Raw genomic sequence first — 15,894 nt, 5'->3', positions numbered from 1 at the left:
CCCATGTCCTCAGCGCTGTGAGGCAGTAATGCTAACCATTACACCATCCGTGCTGCCCCGTATATATAACACATGGGGGGAATAGAACCCATGACCTCAGCGCTGTGAGGCAGTAATGTAACCATTACACCGTCCGTACTGCCCCGTATATATAACACATGGTGGGGGTAGAACCCATGACCTCAGTGCTGTGAGGCAGTAATGCTAACCATTACACCGTCCGTGCTGCCCCGTATATATAACACATGGTGGGAATAGAACCCATGACCTCAGCGCTGTGAGGCAGTAACGTTAACCATTACACTGTCCGTACTGCCCCATATATATAACACATGGTGGGGGTAGAACCCATGACCTCAGCGCTGTGCAGCAGTAATGCTTACCATTACACCATCTGTACTGCCCCGTATATATAACACATGGTGGGAATAGAACCCATGACCTCAGCGCTGTGAGGCAGTAATGCTATAACAATTACACCGTCCGTGCTGCCCCGTATATATAACACATGGTGGGAATAGAACCCATGACCTCAGCGCTGTGAGGCAGTAATGCTATAACCATTACACCGTCCGTGCTGCCCCGTGTATATAACACATGGTGGGGATAGAACCCATGATCTCAGCGCTGTGATGCAGTAATGCTAACCATTACACCATCCGTACTGCCCCGTATATATAACACATGGTGGGGATAGAACCCATGACCTCAGCGCTGTGATGCAGTAATGCTAACCATTACACCGTCCGTACTGCCCCGTATATATAACACATGGTGGGGATAGAACCCGTGACCTCAGTGCTGTATGGCAGTAATGTAACCATTACACCATCCGTACTGCCCCGTATATATAACACATGGTGAGAATAGAACCCATGACCTCAGCGCTGTGATGCAGTAATGCTAACCATTACACCGTCCGTACTGCCCTGTATATATAACACATGGTGGGAATAGAACCCATGACCTCAGCGCTGTGAGGCAGTAATGTAACCATTACACCATCCGTACTGCCGGTATATATAACACATGGTGGGGATAGAACCCATGACCTCAGCGCTGTGAGGCAGTAATGCTAACCATTACACCGTCCATACTGCCCTGTATATATAACACATGGTGGGAATAGAACCCATGACCTCAGCGCTGTGAGGCAGTAATGTAACCATTACACCATCCGTACTGCCCCGTATATATAACACATGGTGGGAATAGAGCCCATGACCTCAGTGCTGTGAAGCAGTAATGCTATAACCATTACACCATCCGTACTGCCCCGTATATATAACACATGGTGGGGGATAGAACCCATGACCTCAGCGCTGTGAGGCAGTAATGCTAACCATTACACCATCCGTACTGCCCCGTATATATAACACATGGTGTGAGGCAGTAATGCTATAACCATTACACCATCCGTACTGCCCCGTATATATAACACATGGTGGGGGATAGAACCCATGACCTCAGCGCTGTGAGGCAGTAATGCTAACCATTACACCATCCGTACTGCCCCGTATATATAACACATGGTGGGAATAGAGCCCATGACCTCAGTGCTGTGAGGCAGTAATGCTATAACCATTACACCATCCGTACTGCCCCGTATATATAACACATGGTGGGGGATAGAACCCATGACCTCAGCGCTGTGAGGCAGTAATGCTAACCATTACACCATCCGTACTGCCCCATATATATATCACATGGTGGGAATAGAGCCCATGACCTCAGTGCTGTGAGGCAGTAATGCTATAACCATTACATCATCCGTACTGCCCCGTATATATAACACATGGTGGGGGATAGAACCCATGACCTCAGCGCTGTGAGGCAATAATGCTAACCATTACACCATCCGTACTGCCCCGTATATATAACACGTGGTGGGGATAGAACCCATGACCTCAGCGCCGTGAGGCAGTAATGTAACCATTACACCATCCGTACTGCCCCGTATATATAACACATGGTGGGGATAGAACCCATGACCTCAGTGCTGTGAGGCAGTAATGCTAACCATTACACCGTCCGTACTGCCCCGTATATATAACACATGGTGGGGATAGAACCCATGACCTCAGTGCTGTGAGGCAGTAATGTAACCATTACACCGTCCGTACTGCCCGTATATATAACACATGGCGGGAATAGAACCCATGACCTCAGCTGTGAGGCAGTAATGCTAACCACTACACCGTCCGTACTGCCCGTATATATAACACATGGTGGGAATAGAACCCATGACCTCAGCTGTGAGGCAGTAATGTAACCATTACACCATCCATACTGCCCCGTATATATAACACATGGTGGGGATAGAACCCATGACCTCAGCGCTGTGAGGTAGTAATGTAACCATTACACCATCCGTACCACCCCGTATATATAACACATGGTGGGGATAGAACCCATGACCTCAGCGCTGTGAGGTAGTAATGTAACCATTACACCATCCGTACTGCCCCGTATATATAACACATGGTGGGGATAGAACCCATGACCTCAGCGCCGTGAGGCAGTAATGCTAACCATTACACCGTCCGAGGGAGGACTTTTAGGGAGAGACAGCACTCTCCTGCCAAGGGTACACCTGATGGTGGAGGTGCTGGCTTTATCAGGTCCTGACAGTAAACGGCTGAAGGGAGGGGGGAAGCTGGTCCAGTCACGATAAGTGGATGCAGGTTGGGGTCCAAATGGGTGGGTGTCCGTGCTGGGGGTCACCGATGTGTTTCGCTTTGCAGCTTGAAAAAGCGTCAGTGACTTGCATCATTAAGCCCCACCCCCTGCCATTGAAGCCACAAATCTTGGCATTTCTAGTACGGTGGTGCAGGACCTTCTCATTTGCTTACGGTGGTGCGAAAAAAATTGTTTTAAAGCCTATAGTTTGTGTTGCCAAAATCTGGACTTTTATACTGCCACACGGGATCCTTAGACGGGGTTAGTCGTGATAGTCGCCGAAAGTGTCCGTGGAGCGACTCTGCACATGTGGAAATACGCACATGCGCAGAGCCGCACCATCAGCTCCCAGAGCAAATACGCTGGGGACGATCACTAAAGAAACAGGCCCTTAATGCACCAGACGTCCTCTTTAGTCACCAAGTACTCTGCTCTTCTGCCCGTGGCGTCAGAGTCGGGAGCCTGCAGCTGGGATCCCGCACATTGCGACATGAAAGCTGGAAAATGTTTTCTTTGGATGAAGTTTTTAAAGTTTGAGCCAAACAGAGTCAATGTTGCAGCGTCCAACATTTCTGAGGCTTTATAAACCCTCCCCTATTGCAGGAACATAGTTACAGACGTTCCTTCTCGGTCATAAACAAATCCATAGTTACTGTTCTAAAGACTGCAGAAAGGATACCAGTAGGCGCCTTGTGCACACAAAAAACGTACAATTTAATTAATAAAAATAAATAACATACAGGATAATTTGCTTGCATGCAATAAACAATTTAAAATATATGTATCAACACAATACTGTTTAAAAGTAACATATACAGTAGTTACCAGGTCCTGGTTGAACGCTCAGGTATGCGCACAAATTGAACAGATGTTATTGTCCTGAATGAAGGGGGTGGAATTCCCAGCGCTGTGTTGGGGGACAACAATTGGGGGGGGGGGTTGAGTCCTCCCAAATTTGAAACCGTATTCAGCAAGTAAGTTCCTTAAGCTCCTTGATCATGAAGCTTGATTTGAAATATTTGCCTGCAGTTGCTTTTCAATGGGGGCAGCTAGAGGCCAAAGGGAAAGGAGACTGTGTAAACCAACACTACAGCAGGACTGAGTATGCCGGCACATACTGAAGCATTGTAGCTGATCCATTTCCTACCAGCAAGGTGTCACATGCATCTGCTGGTCCCTATCACGGTTTATACCTCAGTGCATGGGAACATCACCTGCACCAAGCTGTCCACGATCTGTGATTCCCAGGCTATTGGGATGTCTGGTTCTGTACTAATTGTGGGTTCTCAAGCTGGTGCCACTGGTTGTGTCTGCCCACCATCGATGCTCCTTGTGATAGTGTGATGATTTTTGCTGGCGCCAGTAAGGGAGAGGTGCGAGGTGTTTATTTTGTGACTTGCATAGGGGCTTGATCGGTATCTTGCTATTTCTTGAGTATGTAGCCGCTGTTAGGTGGTTTGGAATCCAGCGAGAACAAGGGTAACAATAACCTTTACTAGGAAGCGGAGTAATTATGAAAAGTGAATTATTATTACAGTGGGGCTAAGATCAAACCGACAAAAGTTGGTTTCATTTTATATTTCTGGTTAAAGTAAGAGTGAAGGTGCATACACACTGGGCAGTTTTTTGTACTGGGGTGGTTTATTTTGCCTGGTCAATAAAGCGTTACTAGACATTATTGAGGAAGCAAAGTGTGGGCAGATGGGTTATAGATTTATGGCTGTAATAAACCCTTTCTCTGCTGTCATTACATGTTTGCTCAGTCAGTCTGATTTCTCTGGTTGGGAACCCAAAGAGACTGCAATGCCTAAAGAGAAAGAGTGCGAAACAATTAGGTCTGATCGAATTATTTATGTAAATCTGGTCGCCAATTATCCTGATTGGGTCTTTTTGCCTGTCTGCAGATATAAGGGGGGGGGGGGGGGGGGTCGAGGACGAGGGGGTTGAACACTGATCATGCTGCCATCCGGGATCTGACCCTGGCTGGCGGGAACATGCCCCCCCCCCTCCCCAGGTGCTGATCATCTGTACATAAAAAGTCATTTCTATACTTATTCCTTTAAAGGGGGCATGGCCACATCTCTGTAATTAGGCCACATCCCCTTTTTACTAAGGCCAGGAACGCTCTCTGCATGTTCAACAGGGTCATTGTCCGGTGTGACTTCACACCCATGGGGTGTAACTTATATAGATGGGCGTTTTGCAGCAAGACCACTAACATAACTCATTAGGCCTGTAAATGAGATCTGAAGATCACTGTCCATACGTGTTGGGTGCATCTACATACATGTAGTATTGCTCATGTATTGTGCACGCAGATCCATTTGTGTTCATATCTGTAATTAGTTGCGTTTGTGTACTTACGTCACACTTCTCTCTCTTTAGAACCTAAGTATGCGGTGATAGGTGACGACTATGGCGTTCTGTGCGAAAATCCGAAACTCTAGGAGATGTGAAGTGGACACGGCGCCTCCCAGAGGGGTGGAAATACATTTTTATCTCCCGGACAAGCCCCCAATCTTGTTCACGGAAGGGAAGTATACGGCGGAGGAATTGCTTATCGAGGCGGCGCAGAAATGCAGTAAGCATTCTTTTACATTCAGACGTTTTCCAGTAAAATCAGATCCTACTAATGTATCAGTACCAGTTCTAGTGGGCATGATGGGTAATGGATAGGGTACTCTTTACCTAGCACGGCGCCCACGATGTCCATCGCGGTCATCGGGTGTAAAAAATCGCGGGCATCGCATGCACTACAGTAACGGGTACGACGCGACCGACGCGATGCCCGCGATTTCCCATAGGGAAACCCCCACTATCCACGTCGGCGTGGAGTTGAGAATAGAATAGTGTGGCGAGCCACCGAGCCCGAAGCGTGGTGAGCGCAGCGAGCCCCGCGAGGGGACGCGGATACCTTCACAGGTAAACGCGGCCCTACGCGGGCTTCACAGGTATCCGCGTCCCCTCGCGGGGCTCGCTGCGCTCGCCACGCTTCGGCCTCGGTGGCTCGCTGCGCTCGCCACACTATTCTATTCTCAACTCCACGCTGACGTGGATAGTGGGGGTATGAAAAGGTCGGAGGACACGTACCGCCACCCCTCGCGGGCTCGCTGCGCTCGCCACGCTTCGGGTTTGCGTGGATTGTGGGGTGTCGTTAACAATTGTGGGGGATATTTCACTGCTAAGGGTGCCTATTTGGGCTCTGTGGCCCATTTAACATTGTTTCCTATGGCAAAATCGCGGGCATTGAGGCATTGAACTGAAAAATCGCGTCCATTGAAAAATTTAACATTGATCCCTATGGGAAATCGCGGGCATCGCGTCGGTCGCATCGCACCCGTTACTTTAGTGCATGCGATGGACGCGATGCCCGCGATGGGCGCCGTCCTAGGTAAAGAGTACCATGGATAGAAATGTGATACTAAGTATTCTTCTTTTGTAATACATCTGTCTTTATATTAGCGAGACTGATCGTTATTTATGTGTTTATTTAATCAAGGTATCTCCCCACTGTGCCACAATCTATTTGCTCTGTACAATGAGAGAGAGAACCTTTGGTTGCCCCCAAATCACTTCTTCAAGATTGATGCCAATACCTCGGTCAAGCTATTTTACCGCGTCAGGTAAGGGATGTAATAGCCTTCTAATGCTGAGTGCTACACTGTCCAATCAGGTGGTGTAAAATCTTACAGACCCACCGCTAGAGCTGTGCGATCTGCAGTAACGCCCCCAGTAAGGGAGCTGTGTGATTGCAGTGGTGCCGCTAGTAAGGGAGCTGTGTGGTTGCAGTGGTGCCGCTAGTAAGGGAGCTGTGTGATTGCAGTGGTGCCGCTAGTAAGGGAGCGGTGTGCATGCAGTTACGCAGCTAGTAAGTAAGGGAGCTGTGTGATTACAGTGGTCCCGCTAGTAAGGGAGCTGTGTAATTACAGTGGTGCTGCTAGTAAGGGAGCTGTGTGATTGCAGTGGTGCCGCTAGTAAGGGAGCTGTGTGATTGCAATGGTGGCGCTATTAAGGGAGTTGTGTGATTGCTGTTATTCCGCTAGTAAGGAAGTTGTGTGATTGCAGTGTTGCCGCTAGTAAGGGAGCTGTGTGATTGCAGTGGTGCCGCTAGTAAGGGAGCTGTGTGATTGCAATGGTGGCGCTATTAAGGGAGTTGTGTGATTGCTGTTATTCCGCTAGTAAGGAAGTTGTGTGATTGCAGTGGTGCCGCTAGTAAGGGAGCTGTGTGATTGCCTTAATACCTCTAGTAAAGGAGCTATGTGATTGCCTTAATACCGCTAGTAAAGGAGCTGTGTGATTGCCTTAATACCGCTAGTAAAGGAGCTGTGTGATTGCAGTGGTGCTGCTAGTAAGGGAGCTGTGTGATTGCCGTTAAGCTGCTAGTAAGGGAGCTGTGTGATTGCTGTTAAGCTGCTAGTAAGGGAGCTGTGTGATTGCCGTTAAACTGCTAGTAAGGGAGCTGTGTGATTGCCATTAAGCCGCTAGTAAGGGAGCTGTGGGATTCCCGTTATGTCGCTAGTAAGGGAGCTGTGTGATTGCAATTACACCATCTCCAATACTTGTACTACATATAATACATTTTAATGGTTTGTTTCCCAAGCACCTGCATACAGGGAGGAAGGTTGTTATTTAATGATAATGTTCCAGTTGTTATTCACATCTTAGACATCAGACTTACTCCATTGTAATGGTTATGTTTTTGTAACTGGTATAATTTTGCTGTTTATTTAATTTCATTAAACGTGTGCCATGAGGGGGGTGGTATGCTTTATTGGCATTCACAATGGTAACTGACATAATAGTGTCCTCCCTAGGACAGTGTGCTAACCTCTAAGGAGGACAAATCTTTATTTTGGATGCTGATATACATAAACTTCTATAAATGTAATCAATGTTACGTTATAAGTACTGTAGTACACTGTAATGACTGAATTCACATTATATCACAGTAATGCCCCAATTCATGTTATGCCACATAGTGCCTCTGATTCATGTTATGCCACATAGTAGTGCCTCTGATTCATGTTATGTCACATAATAGTGCCTCTGATTCACGTTATGTCACAAAGTAGTGCCCATTATTCTCTTAATTCATATAATGCTGCAAAGTAGTGCCTCTGAATCATGGTATGCTGCACATTACACCTCCTGGGGTTTGGGCTATGGCTCGGTGTTCGTCCCTTTTTGCTCTTCCATGGTGGTTCTCCTGAAAAATGCATGGCACAACTCATCAGTCACGCAAGGGACAGGGCACAACTCATCAGTCACACAAGGGACAGGGCACATCTCAGCAGTCACACAATGGACAGGGCACATCTCAGCAGTCACACAATGGGCAGGGCACAACTCATCAGTCACACAAGGGACAGGGCACATCTCAGCAGTCACACAATGGACAGGGCACATCTCAGCAGTCACACAATGGGCAGGGCACAACTCATCAGTCACATAAGGGACAGGGCACATCTCAGCAGTCACACAATGGACAGGGCACATCTCAGCAGTCACACAATGGGCAGGGCACATCTCAGCAGTCACACAATGGGCAGGGCACATCTCAGCAGTCGCACAATGGGCAGGGCGCACCTCAGTAGTCGCACAAGGGACAGAGCACAACTCATCAGTCACACAATGGGCAAGGTGCATCTCAGCAGTCACACAAAGGGCAAGGCGCACCTCAGCAGTCACTCAAGGGACAGGGCGCATCTCAGCAGTCACACAAGGGACAGGGCACAACTCATCAGTCACACAAGGGACAGGGCACATCTCAGCAGTCACACAATGGACAGGGCACATCTCAGCAGTCACACAATGGGCAGGGCGCACCTCAGCAGTCACACAATGGGCAGGGCACAACTCAGCAGTCGCACAAGGGACGGGGCACATCTCAGCAGTCACACAAGGGACAGGGCGCATGTCAGCAGTCACACAATGTGCAGGGCACATCTCAGCAGTCAAACAATAGGCCGGGCGCATCTCAGCAGTCATACGATGGGCAGGGCGCATCTCAGCAGTCACACAAGGGACAGGGCGCATCTCAGCAGTCACACAAAGGGCAAGGCGCACCTCAGCAGTCACTCAAGGGACAGGGCGCACCTCAGCAGTCACACAAGGGACAGGGCGCATCTCAGCAGTCAGAAAAGGGACAGGATGCATCTCAACAGTCACACAATGTACAGGGCACATCTCAGCAGTCACACAATGGACAGGGCACATCTCAGCAGTCACACAAAGGGCAAGGCGCACCTCAGCAGTCACTCAAGGGACAGGGCACATCTCAGCAGTCACACAAGGGACAGGGCGCATCTCAGCAGTCACACAATGGGCACGGCGCATCTCAACAGTCACACAAGGGACAGGGTGCATCTCAGCAGTCACACATTGGGCAGGGCGCATCTCAGCAGTCACACAAGAGACAGGGCGCATCTCAGCAGTCACACAAGGGACAGGGTGCATCTCAGCTGTCACACAAAGGTCAAGGCGCATATCAGCAGTCAGTTCCTATGACACCCTGATGGTTTGTAATCCCATAGAGTCCGGTATGTACCAGGTGGACCTAGCGTGTTCACAATGTCTCCCAGTCCGGTGGCCAGTGAGGGTGGCGTACTCCTACGGGTGGTGGAAATACCCTCTCAAGCTGGAGTCACACAAGTGCCATGTTCCGGTATTGCTGGAGAAGTGGATCCTGGAAGTGCGGCAATGGTTGATACAGGACTGGTGCTGTTAATAAAGTGCTCACTTCCTGCAAAGTGGGTGATCGCATGCCACAGCGAATATGTGGCTGTTTAGTTAACCCTCCGGGTGTCATTGGAACGGACTTCTGCTCACATAGTAGTGCACTGACAGGACCATGCGCTTGTGTGAATATATATATGTATAAATTTACTCTCCTTTATGTGTTTTTACTATATGTCTTATAGCTATTGATTACTGTATATCACTGGACTGATGGTGTTTTAGTGCAGTTACTCCTGTTTACTCTCCTTTGTGCCTCATACCTGTAACTCACTAATGTCACTGAGAGCACGTGTGGCTGACAATGCCATGTCAACACCAAGCTACACTACATTCTAGGCCTTTGCTCCAGATAATATTTACTCACGGTGACATAGTAAGACCGCTGTAGGGAAATGACTGCAGTAGTGATTAGACAGCCTCTCTGGTGTAGCAAGCAACAGTCAGACACAGGATTGCAGCCACCACTATGGATCAGTGTGCGAATGGCCAGACCTCTGGTAATACGCAGCATATTGGAGCGGTGTGCTAGATCCATACACTAGCAGTAGCGGTGCAGTATCTATCTGGCTTGTGAGGCTTGGTTATAGTATTTCCTCCACTTGTGTGATTACATCTGACCTCAGTGGTTTCAGATAGCACGCAAACCCTCATGTGGTACATGCAGTGAAATGGTGCAGGAGATGTATACATGGGATATGAATGAAACCAGGTTAGCGGGTGTTTATGTGACAGGCAGCTAGCACTGGTATTTACTGATTCTGTGTGCATTTATAAGTCAGTGAGGACAGGGCTGCGTTCGACAGGAACAGTGACATGATGCGAGGAGGGTAATGGAGGCAGCAGGAAGCCACAGACTGAGAGTTATATAGTGGGAGGAGCAGGGTCCCCCAGCAGCACAGAGTATATCAGGAGATGAGTGATGTGTCAGTGAGGACAGGGCTGCATGTTACAGGAGCAGTGACATGATGGGAGGAAGGGAATGGAGGCAGCAGGAAGCCCCAGGCTGAGAGTTATATAGTGGGAGGAGCAGGGTCCCCAGCAGCACAGAGTATATCAGGAGATGAGTGATGTGTCAGTGAGGACAGAGCTGCATGTGACATGGGCAGTGACATGATGTGAGGAGGGGAATGGAGGCAGCAGGAAGCCACAGACTGAGAGTTATATAGTGGGAGGAGCAGGGTCCCCCAGCAGCACAGAGTATATCAGGAGATGAGTGATGTGTCAGTGAGGACAGGGCTGCATGTGACAGGGGAAGTGACATGATGTGAGGAGGGGAATGGAGGCAGCAGGAAGCCACAGACTGAGAGTTATATAGTGGGAGGAGCAGGATCCCCAGCAATATGAAATAAGATTCATGCTCCCAGCCTTTATTTTTTTCTCTCCTTACCAGTACATGAAATTGTGTTCCGTTAGCGCACACTAGTCTTTTTAGCCGAATCTGGGTGGACTTATACTCAGGAAACCTCCAATTAAGAGGATACTGCACAACTTACTACGTAACCCCCCTTCCCGGTGATGTGAGCTGGGGAATGGGAGTAGTGTATTATGCAGGTCATTGGATTCAATAATCCTTCTGCTCCTCAGTGTACAGTATGTATATATTTATCTGGTTAATGGCTTGTCATGTAAGAACCGTATAAATTAGCCGGGATTGCTGCTTATATGGAGGAGTACAGAGTGTATTGATGTTTCTTTTTACAAGGATTCTAAACATAGTTTCTTCCTGAAAGCCCATTAACCAGTCTGCTCGGAGCAGTCGATACAGAGCTCGGTGCGTTACCGGTCTGTCACACTGATTTGTGTAGCGGAGATGGACGTCCTCGCCAGTGACATTGTCTGTAGGGACACACGGTGCTGCTGGTGTATTGGCTCATACCACGTGGGGTGACATCTGGGTATTTGGGAACTCATTGGGGGGGGGGAGGGGGGGGTTTAAAAGGCTTATAGTAACATGCTTTCCATAAAGCCCAGTTAAATAACATTTATTGGTTTGGTTATTTCTTGTTTGTTGGGTTCTCCCACTAAGCGTAATATCAGTGGCAGTAAGCACAGGTCCGGGAGCAGTCGCAGGCTGCAGAACCCGCAGTGCATATTATACACGCAGCAGTTACTAATAGAGTCTGTAAATCTTTATATTGCGCGGTTTCAGGAACTCGCTGTATTACGCACCTACAGAACCCTTACACATCCACCGGGAATCTGAGCAGGACACGTATGCCGAAACACATGCGATATACACACTGCAGGTTCCGTCTGTCTGGTCACCTTTCTACACAAGACGCACTACCAATGCTCCAGGGATTGGAGACCTTCATTGGGCCAGAACTGTCTCGTCCGAGACCCCACCGAATGTTAATGGTGCTAAATATCTGGCGAGGGGGCCCTTACTGTGTCTGTCAGCGTTGTGATGTACTTTTAGTAACGAATCAACTGACTCCCCCCCACCCCTAACCCCAATATAATGGCTGGTGAGCCGCGGTTTATCGGCCTTTCTTATACATTATTTGAAAGCCTGTCCAAATGTCCGCTTCTGCAATGTACTTACACTTTGAGCTGTGACAGTTTTTTACTTTTACTTTGAGCTGTGACAGTTTTTAGCCCACAAACTCTCCACCCCACCCCCAATCTCTGTCTTCACAGCTCCCTCTCTCCATATCCAGCAAGTTTGAAACAGATCAGTGTCAATGCAAAAATTGATTTCACTTTCTGTTATGGCATCTTTTAGCACACAAAGGAGTAATTTGGTCCGTTGAGTGGCCTCTAGTGGTTGGTGGCGGTACTTCACCTCTTAGAGTTGAGGACAGTAGTTAACCAATTTCGATAGATCAATACATTGTAATAACATCGCTGCGCTGTTACATGTAACACGATGGTGATTTTTTTTGTATTTCTTGTCTTTCGTCCCAGATTCTTATTTACAAATTGGCACGGAACAAATGAAAATGAGCCGCCAGTCTGTAGGTATTACCCCAAGAAGCAGAGAGACCCTTATGAAAGCAAGCAGGTCCAGGAAGGGACCCCGATTCTTGACGCCAGTTCCTTGGATTACATATTCGCACAGGTACAGTGCAGCCAGCACCTGCAGAGCGATGCTAGCAAATATTGTTCTGTTTAATACTGTATGAGGCTTATACTGTACAGCAGGGCATATGATATTCCTAATTATACCCCTTTCAGACAGAAAAAAAGACCAGGGAATTTCCCTGCTCTTGCCGTGTCGACCGGGTTTTTCTTCTGTCTGAAAGGGTCAACACGGGACTAAAGTTCCGGGACTTCGACCCAGGTATTTACCTGGGTTTTTCCCGTGTCAGACACGTGTTTGCGGCTGTGTGAAAGGGTCCGACCCGTGTTTTTCTCCCGACTATTGAAAAATCATGCTGATTGGCTGTGCAGCATGGCACTGCGTGATTGGCTGATCTTTTCAGCTTCCCTGATTGGCTGAGCGCGCGTGGCAGTGGCGTGCAGCGCAGCAGTAAATGGCCATGGCACATTGGAAAGATGAGGAGATCCGTGAGCTGCTCAATGTCAGAGGGGAGGAAGAAATCCGAAAACAGATTACTGGCACAGTGAAGGACGATGTAGTCTACACCAATATTGCCAAGAGTGAGCAGACACCTCCCACTTTTCATGATCTCATCTCTGTGTGCCTTTAAAACTGTCCTTTTCTTATGACACACAGAGTTTTGCAGGAAAAATCTGGCTTCTGTGTGAAAGGGGTCGACACGGGAAATACCCGGGTATTTGCTCCTGTGTGAAAGGGGGTCAGTTCTACCCGTGTTTTGGTATCTGGGAAATACCTGGGTTTTTGGGATTTTTCTGTCTGAAAGGGGTATTATTATACCCTCATGCACAATCCATGGAATTGATACATTGTGGGAGTTTGATACATTTGCTGACCTCTAATATCACAAATGAATTAGCCAATCTTAATTCCATTTTGCAAGTCTTTGTACATATACAGTAACATATTGTGTTATGCATTAAATATTTGTGTTATTATACAGTGAAGATTGTTACTGGCTGCCCTACATGTACTCTATAAGGCCCCCATACACCTGAAAGACATTGCACCCAATCATACAATCTGAATGGATTGTAAAATGGATTGTATGCAGATTGTGTGCTCATGGTGGGCACACAATCATACAATGCCGGCCCCGTGGAATTGGAGGATTGCACGTCAGATCAGTTGGGATTGGGTGCAGATTGCATGTGCTTTTAAGCACATGCAATTTGTCTTTCGATGGCTCAAACAACCAGAGTCACGTGACACTTCCTCCCTGACTAGCAGAGAAGAGAGGTGCAGCTTCTGGGCGGCCCGTGGCAGTGAAGGCGCTGGGAGCCGCAGAAGTTTTCAAGCGGCAGACGCAGGGCTGTGGAGTCGGCAGATAAATGTTCCAACTCCTCGTACTTCTGACTCCGACTCCTCGACTCCGACTAGTCTGTATTAATATGCGAATGTATTTGATACATTCCTTGAAGGAAAGAAAGGCAACATACATATTATTACTACAGAAACTAGAGGCTGGGAAGCCAACAGTCTACTGTATTGAACAGTTTAAGCAAAGGACAAACACAATGGCATATATTCAATGCCGTGGGCGAGCGGTGACTGCGAGCAGGACTTTTTGCTCGCAGTCACCGCTCACCCTGTCAGTATTCAACTGACCCCCCCCCCCCCCCTCATTCGCAAATTCCCCCTCGCTCCGTTTTTTGAGCGAGGGGGAATTTGCGAATGTGCCTCCAAAAGCTGCGAGAGCCGAGGCTAATTACAGCGAGTTTGCTGCACTAGCCGCGGCTCTCGCAGTTTAGGGGAATCCTCGCAGTTTTGTGACGGCGAGGATTCCCCCGGAACGTTGCATATTGCGAGCGGCCGGCGCGGGGGTTAAACTGCGAGGATCACTGGTTTTCTGTGATCCTCGCAGTTTAACCCCCTCGCCGGCCGCTCGCACCGGCATTGAATACTGGCCAATGAAAACAAAGTTTTATTAATTAATTAAATGGCTGGATAGTAGCAGTAGGCATAAACATCAGGAACAGGAACTTTACCAGTTCAAAGATAAAAACCACATTATTTGGTTGTTTTGGGAACAAAAACAAAGCTTATCTATATGAACCAAAATCAAACTCTGTAAAACCTAGAAATGGTTTATATTAATCTTGAAATGTAGTTATAGGCTTAGCAAATGTATAGATAGACAGTTTCTTCCAGAAACATGTACACATGTCTACCCTCATACAGACAAGCAGGCATGCAGGTTTTAAAATAAATATAAACACTAACAGTTGAATCCAAGAAGCTGTTCCATCAAGTCCTTCTAAGCTCTTCTAGCTATAGAGAAGAATCTTCACTCAATAGGAAAGGTTCAGAAGTGTGGAGCATGAGTTCCGCATGCTTTGTGACGACAACAAAAATCAACGAGCCACAATCTCCACTGGTTTGCTTGCTCGTCACCGTTCAATTCATGGACACAAGGAACGATTTCTTTACAGAATCGTTACTGGCGACGAAAAATGGTGCCTGTACATCAATATGAACCAGCGTAAGGAATGGCTTAGCCAAGGTAAACAAACGACCCCACGCATGAAACAAGATCTTCATCCGCGTAAAAAGATGTTGTGCGTATGGTGGGAGAGCTTGGTTGAATGAATTTTTCGAGTCTACACCAGGTGATTTCTACCAACGAGGTATTGAAAACCTTATTGAATGTTGGAAATAAGTTGTAAACTACAAGGGAGAATACATTTATAAGTATTGGTGCTCCGAATTGTGCGTTGCGTGCCATATAGTGAAGCACATGAAAAGCATGCTTTTTCACGGTCACTTAACGTGTTCGTTTTGCGGTTACGTGAGGCACTGCATGCATTGGTCTTTATTCTTACAGTAGAGAAGTCATTCATTATAATTTTCGGAGTCGGTGCATTGTTTGCCGACTCCAGGTACTCGAAATTTCCTCTGACTTCTCGACTCCGACTCCACAGCTCTGGGCAGACGGGCCGGCACAATCTCACAATCTGCATCAAATCCATCCTACAATGCATTGAGATTGTATGATTGGGTGCAATGTCTTTCTGATGTATGGCCACTTTCTGATGTATGATAGATTGTGAGTACATTGTGTGTACAAAAACCACCAAGGACTGCCGGGGAGTTGAAGGGAAATTGGACAAAATCATGATTGTAAAGGCCCCCATACACTATGGCGACTTGTCCTAAGGACAAGTCAGCCCAGATTTCCCCTGAGCTTCCCCGGCAGCTCCCAGGGGGAGCTTGATAAGATTTGGCACTTGATGTGCCATTTTTTACATTGGATAAATCTGATGCGATTTATAACATGTAAAAATCCGGGGAGCTGCAGGGGAGCTAGCGGTCCGTGGGAGCGGGGACTGGTCCGAGGGGGGCAGGAGCAGGCTAGGAGTGGGGACCGGTCCGGGGAGCGGCAGGAGCAGACTGGGAGTGGGGACCGGTCCGGGGGA

At 47.9% G+C, this 15,894-nt stretch overlaps 1 protein-coding gene across 4 annotated transcripts in view; it reads left to right on the top strand.

Annotated features, from left to right (window-relative positions):
- The window catches only part of JAK1 (Janus kinase 1), a 100,245-nt gene that overhangs the window by 44,758 nt on the left and 39,593 nt on the right, over nt 1-15,894 (top strand). For all 4 annotated transcript variants that reach the window (XR_014454534.1, XM_083157690.1, XM_083157689.1 and 1 more), the window contains exons 2-4: nt 5,065-5,260; nt 6,179-6,302; nt 12,325-12,478. Coding sequence is in view for 3 of the 4 variants with exons in the window: in XM_083157690.1 (XP_083013816.1) it covers nt 5,095-5,260; nt 6,179-6,302; nt 12,325-12,478 (444 nt within the window). In the remaining variant the exon portion in view is untranslated. The remainder of the gene's footprint in view (nt 1-5,064; nt 5,261-6,178; nt 6,303-12,324; nt 12,479-15,894) is intronic.

This window comes from Crinia signifera, chromosome 8 (genome assembly GCF_055691185.1).
Source record: "Crinia signifera chromosome 8, ASM5569118v1, whole genome shotgun sequence".
In the NCBI taxonomy this organism is placed as follows: domain Eukaryota; kingdom Metazoa; phylum Chordata; class Amphibia; order Anura; family Myobatrachidae; genus Crinia; species Crinia signifera.
Note: the sequence above shows the minus strand (reverse complement) of the source record. Positions and strands in the feature narration are given on the sequence as shown.